This window comes from Otolemur garnettii, unplaced genomic scaffold (assembly GCF_000181295.1).
Source record: "Otolemur garnettii isolate 467f Iridium unplaced genomic scaffold, OtoGar3 scaffold00277, whole genome shotgun sequence".
NCBI lineage: Eukaryota > Metazoa > Chordata > Mammalia > Primates > Galagidae > Otolemur > Otolemur garnettii.
The window spans coordinates 411,279-417,483 of NW_003852672.1; the positions used below are offsets into that span (position 1 = coordinate 411,279).

The following is a 6,205-nucleotide window of genomic DNA, read 5'->3' on the forward strand; positions in this document are numbered from 1 at the left end:
AGCTATTTTTTGGTTGCAGCCATCATTGTTGTTTGGCGGGCCCGGGCTGGATTCGAACCCGCCACCTTGGGTGTACATGGCTGGTGCCTTAGCCACTTGAGCCACAGGCGCTGAGCCCTCCCTATGCTTTTTAATGGCATAATTTTCACCATCTTCAGCTCTCACTTTTTCTTCTTGTTTTGTTTCTTTCTCATACATTACTTTTTCTTTGACCAATTGCTTCACGAGGTCTGTCTTGGGCTTGACCAACCTCCTGTGTGGAGGCTGGAGCTGTAACCCAGAGGCTGCCCCTCTTGCCAGTTGAACAAGAAATTTAGTATTTGTTAGCCACTTAATTTCTGATGTTCTCAGAACAGCACACAAAAATCGAAACAATAACAAATGTCACTGAGCAAGACACTGTCACATGTTACCAGGAACACAACATGAGACACTGACAGACCCAGATTATGAAACCCTGCTGAGTAAGCTCACAGTGGCAAGTTCACAAACTTAAATATCAGACCTCCTAAAATGGCATATTATTTGACCATAAAAAGTTATAAAGTGCTGATACTGTAAAATATAAATAAGCCTTGAAAAATTATGTTTAGTAAAAGAAGAAACTCACAAAGATCATATACTGTATGGTTTCATTCATATGAAATGAAAAGACTGGGAAAATCTAGACATAAACTAGTAGTGGTTAGTAGATTAGTGGATGCAGGAACTGGGGCTTGGGGGAAGTTACTGGGGGTGAGTTTTCTTTTGGGGTGATGGAATGTTCTAGATTTAGTGGTAATGGTTGTATAATATTGCAAATACACTAAAACCCACTAACTTTTATACTTTGAAACAGTAAATTTTATGGCATGTGAATTATATCCCAAGAAAAAATAATGTTATTTAGTCTTATTTGACATTAACTACCACTAAGGTTAAAAATAATTTGCATTCTACAGTATTTGTTCGCTTACATACTATAAATGATTATTTCTATCATTTATTTTAAAAAATGCTACCTGGCAGCCGTCCTGGTTAATCCACTTGTGCTGCACCTCATCTCGCTCAGAGTCACTGAGGCCGGCGTGATATGCCAGAGCAGCAAGACCATCTTTCCGCAGTGTACCAGCCATTGTGTCACACTCTCTCCTGGAGAGGCAGTAAATTATCCCTGAGTCATCTGCCAAGAAACCAGAACAGTATTGAGGGACAAGGACTTTTAACATAAATAACAAAACAATTTACATTATGTGCTTAAAAAAATATGAGCAATAAATAGGCTTCCAGAATGTTCTGATAGTGTTAGAAGACCACATAGGCAGAATAGTTCAAGAAAGGATTTTATATGTCTTGGAAATAAAATGTGGCTATTAATCCAGCTACTGTTAATAATGATGTGTGAAGTTGACCAGGACAAACCCTGAGTTCTATTTCACCCTGGCTAGAACACAGGAAGACACCCTTTTTCACCCTTACAAGGATTTAAAAATTAGCAAGATTTTAATAGGCAACATTAGAAAAGTAATTAAGAAAGGAAATTGTGAAATTAAGTATACTATAACTATCAAAAAGTGTTTAACTTTTTTTTTTTTTGAGACAGAGCCTTAAGCTGTCCCCCTGGGTAGAGTGCCGTGGCATCAAAGCTCACAGCAAACCTCCAACTCCTGGGCTCAAGTGAGTCTCCTGCCTCAGTCTCCCAAGTAGCTGGGACCACAGGCGCCCACCCACAACGCCCGGCTATTTTTTTGGTTGCAGCTGTCATTGTTGTTTGGCGGGCTGGGCTAGATTCGAACCTAACACTTTAGGTGTATGTGGCTGGTGCCTTAGCCACTTGAGCCACAGGCGCCGAGCCAAAAAAAGTGTTTAACTTTTTAAAAGATATGGGAATGTTTACATCTAACTGATTAACATAACCATCTCCTCACTTACTTGTTGTGGTAAAACATTCATACTCTATTCTTAATAGTTTAGAAATGTACCATGGCATTATGCATATTAGGTTAGGTCCCCCCAAATACCCTCCTGCCTCCTCTCCCCTTTCCTACCTCTTCCCTCCTTCTTTCTGGACTATAGTTATGTTTTACCATTCCTACAGAATGTGTAGGTAATTATATACTGATTTTTTTTTTTTTTTGCAGTTTTTGGCTGGGGCTGAGTTTGAACCCACCACCTCTGGCATATGGGGCTGGCACCCTACTGCTTTGAGACACAGGTGCCGCCCTATATACTGATTTCATAGTAGTACTGCATACATTGGATACTCTTTTTTCCATTCTTGAGATACTTTACTAAGAAAAATATCTCATATTTAATTAATGTATGCAGTTATGATTTAATAAATAATTTTAAAAAAGAAAAATGAAGAAAAGATCTGAAAAGGAGACATACAAATGGAGTACAGATATATGGAAAAATGCTTATTCCCTTATAAATAAAGAATTGCTATGTGTCTAGCAAAATAAATAAATAAAAGACATGGGAAAATGCTCAAGAAGTAAAGCAGTTACTTAAGCGCAGAAACATAGTACATGGAAGAAGCTAACCGAAATAAAATCCATACCAACATCAGAGGCTAAAATGCCCAAGTGACAGCTAAATCACTAAAATAAAATCTTCTTTTTGTTGCTTTCAAAATTGTCTTTAATGAGCATGTTTTGTATATATATTTTTGCTTATATTTAAAACCAGAAAATAAAAGACATCTATAAGAAAAAGTCATCTCTCTGGGGCAGAGACAGAGGTATAGAAAAACGCATTAATCTATTCACATTAGCTGCCTGGGGAGGTGGTCTGAGAAGGGTGATCACTGATGTGTTCTTGGTAGATCTCTGTTTTGTTAGACTTGTTCACACAAACACATATACTAATACTTCTTAAAAACAAATAAAAGAAAAATGTTTATCAAAAAAATTCTCCATGAAAAATTGCTATGAACTGCAGAATCTTGTTTTAGTTAACATAACTCAAAGGCAGATGCACTCAGGAGAAGGCACTAAAACAAAAAGCTGTGTAACTCATGCATGTACATTCCTTAGCCAGAGGAAAGACTCTGAAGCTAAAGATTACAAATACAGGTGTGTAGGAGGGAGTATTTGATATACTATATATTTTTTGTTACTGTTCATTGTTATCAAACCAAATGAGATTTTAATTTCCAGAACTGAGGGAGTCACAATATTTTCCCCTATAAATAGGAAGTCAGTGCTGTCATAAAGCAAAAAGAAATGCTCACAACACAATTTTACATATCCAACCATGGTACTAAAAAGACAGTTCCTATTACTTCTCAACATAATTCATCACATGGCTGTACTCACATGGGTGATACTTTCTGATCCATTCTAAGCAATCAAATGCCACCTTTTTAGGCTTTTTCGGTAAAACGTAGTATTTCAGATTATGTCTGTTAAAGCTCATGCTAAACCTAAAAGAAGTCCCAAACATAAAATTTAGTCATTATGAGAAAATACAGCTGTAGTCTACAGATTAAATGTGTCTCCCTGAAGCCTGAACCCCCCAGTGTGAGAGCATGAGGGCTGGGGCCTGAGGGAGGTGATCGGGCATGAGGTGGAGTCACAGGAGATTAGTGCTCTGATAAGCAGAGCCCTCCTGGGACCCTCCTCCCCATATGTGAGGGTACAAAGAGAACACTGCCCCCTACAACCCAAATCCTGAGACACAGATCAACCAACATCCTTGATCTGGGACTTGCCAGCCTCTAGAGCCAAGAGAAATAAATCTTAAGCCACCCAGTCTATGGTGTCCTGTTACAGCAGCCCAAACATACTGAGACAGCTGTCTTTTCCACAGTGCAAACCTAATTATCTAAGTTGACTTATGTTGAACACTGTCAGTGGCAGCTTACACTGAAATGGAAATTAAAGGGTTAAAGAAAAAAAAATGGTGATAAAGATGGAATGTCAGTGGAACTAGAGGACAAAAAAAATCAGTACTATATAAGAGAATACATGTAGAAAAGACAAATAAGTCTCCAAGATGAGGCTGATTAAAACAGAGATGGTCAAACCATTATTATTTAAAAGACTAAGAAAATCATAGAATCCTGAGAATGTGGGAGAAAGGAAGAAAGAAAAGAAAAAAGAAAATCATAGAGGAAAAAAATACATACATTTTCAGGCTCCCAGCATTCTCGAATGGTGCCCATGCACATAAAGAAAGGACTGCAGGGTTACAGAAGGAGCCACGGACTCACAGATCCCAGTGCCCTGCAGAGACCTGTTGGCCCTGAAATGGACCAGAAATGCCCCTCCTCCCCTCAGTCTACTGAGCTGGACATCCACGCCCTCCCACCTCCTTCCAGAGTACGTTCTCGCCAGTATCTTCTCTCTCATATCTTTAGCCTCTTCTGTGAATTCTTTCCTGTGAATATGTTCTAGGACCACTTATTCCAAAAACAATAAGCGCTTCAAATCCCACCTTCTCCTCTACCTTTCGGTCCAATGGCAAGTTTCTCAAAAGATACATCCCCAACCAACTAACCACACATCCAATTTTAATTTTTTATCACTTCCATTCTGACTTTTGCCATTACCATTTTACCAAATCATCTTTTTTCCCAAAGCTTTTACAACTAAAGAAAGGTCAGGAAATTGTTACAAGGCCTCTGCCTCCAGGGACTCCTACTACTCCTGGTTTCAACTCCATCCAGCTCGCAGGAGGAAAGAGGACAGCACGGAAAACATTCCAGGTGGGCATGAGGACACCTTGCTGTGCTAGCGATGGTACCTATACTCAGGGTAGGATCAGAGGGAGAAAGACGGGGAATCACATCAGTGCCTTCTGATTTTGCACCTAAATTCAAGCCAGATGGACCCGTTGCATAGGCAGCAGTAACCTCCCTGCACTGGCCCACATGATGGCTGGCTACTCAGGCTTCCTTCTCTCTGAACTGTCCACACTCCACGTTGCTGGTTGTCCTTACTGAAAACCTGTATATGTCTTACAACTTTTATATTCCTGTGGGATTTTCCCCACTTATATCTCTGATTTCTCCATTTCCTTCTCTTTTTCCTTTGTTTACTCCTTAAGTGAGAATCACCCCACCTCCCTGCCCCAAATTCCTCTCTTCTGAGCTCTCTCACTGCTTCAAACAACACCCATATTTCATTCCCATAAACCTCAACTCTTGCTTTCAGGTTAGACCTCTTTTCAGAGTTGTAAACCACAGTTCAATATCCTTTTAGATCAGTGGTCTAAAATTGAGGTGTGCATACCTCCAAGGTTCACAAAGACTTTTGAAGGATATGAGTAAAGATAATCTTAAAGGAATCCAGATCCTCAATTTCTGTGCGCATATTTGTCCCTTGGTATCCATAGGGGATTAGTTCTAGGACGCCCCATGGATACCTAAATCCAAGGATGTTCAATTCCCTGACATAAGATGGTGTAATATTTGCATATCATTTATGCATAGCCTCCCATATGCTTTAAATTATCTCTAGCAGCATTATTCACAGTAGTGAACAAATGGAAACTCACTAATATTCACTAACTTGTAATGGATAAAGAAAATAAAGTATACCTAACAATGGAATATTATCCACAATATACCTTGAAAGTAAGCTAAGTAAAAGTAGACAGTCACCAAAACCACATATGGAGTGATTCTAAAATACAAGATATCCTGGCTTGGCACCTGTAGTTCAGCAGCTAGGACACCGACCACATACACTGGAGCTAGAGGGTTCGAGTCCAGCCTGGGCCTGCCAAACAACAATGACAACTACAACCAAAAAATACCTAGGCGTTGTGGTGGATGCCTGTAGTCCCAGCTACTCAGGAAGCTGAGGCGAGAGAATTGCTTATGCCCAAGAGTTTGAAGTTGCTGTGAGCTGTGATGCATCACTCTACCCAGGGCGACATAGTGAGACTGTCACAAAAAAATTAAAAAAAAAAAAAAAAAACAAGATATCCTAGGTAGGCAAATTCATTTACAGAACTTAGATTACTTGCTGCTTAGAGCTGTAGGGAGGTGAGGGAAAACGACAGCTAACGCACGTGGTATTTTTGGAGAGTAATGAAATTCTAAAACTGCAGGGATGGTAGTACAACTCTGAATATACTAAAAACACTGAATTGTATACTTTAAACACGTGGGTTGCATGGTATGTGGATTATACTCGAACAAAGCTATTATGAAGGCTCAGCGCCTATAGCTCAACTGGCTAAGGCGCCAGCCACGTACACCTAAGGTGGTGGGTTC

At 39.7% G+C, this 6,205-nt stretch overlaps 1 protein-coding gene across 1 annotated transcript in view; it reads right to left on the reverse strand.

The window, feature by feature from the left end:
* The window catches only part of BLM (Bloom syndrome RecQ like helicase), a 67,633-nt gene that overhangs the window by 39,415 nt on the left and 22,013 nt on the right, over positions 1–6,205 (reverse strand). The window contains exons 8-9 of the mRNA XM_023508810.1: positions 3,300–3,406; positions 1,002–1,162 (exon numbers count right to left, since the gene is read on the reverse strand). Coding sequence (XP_023364578.1) covers positions 1,002–1,162; positions 3,300–3,406 — 268 coding nt within the window. The remainder of the gene's footprint in view (positions 1–1,001; positions 1,163–3,299; positions 3,407–6,205) is intronic.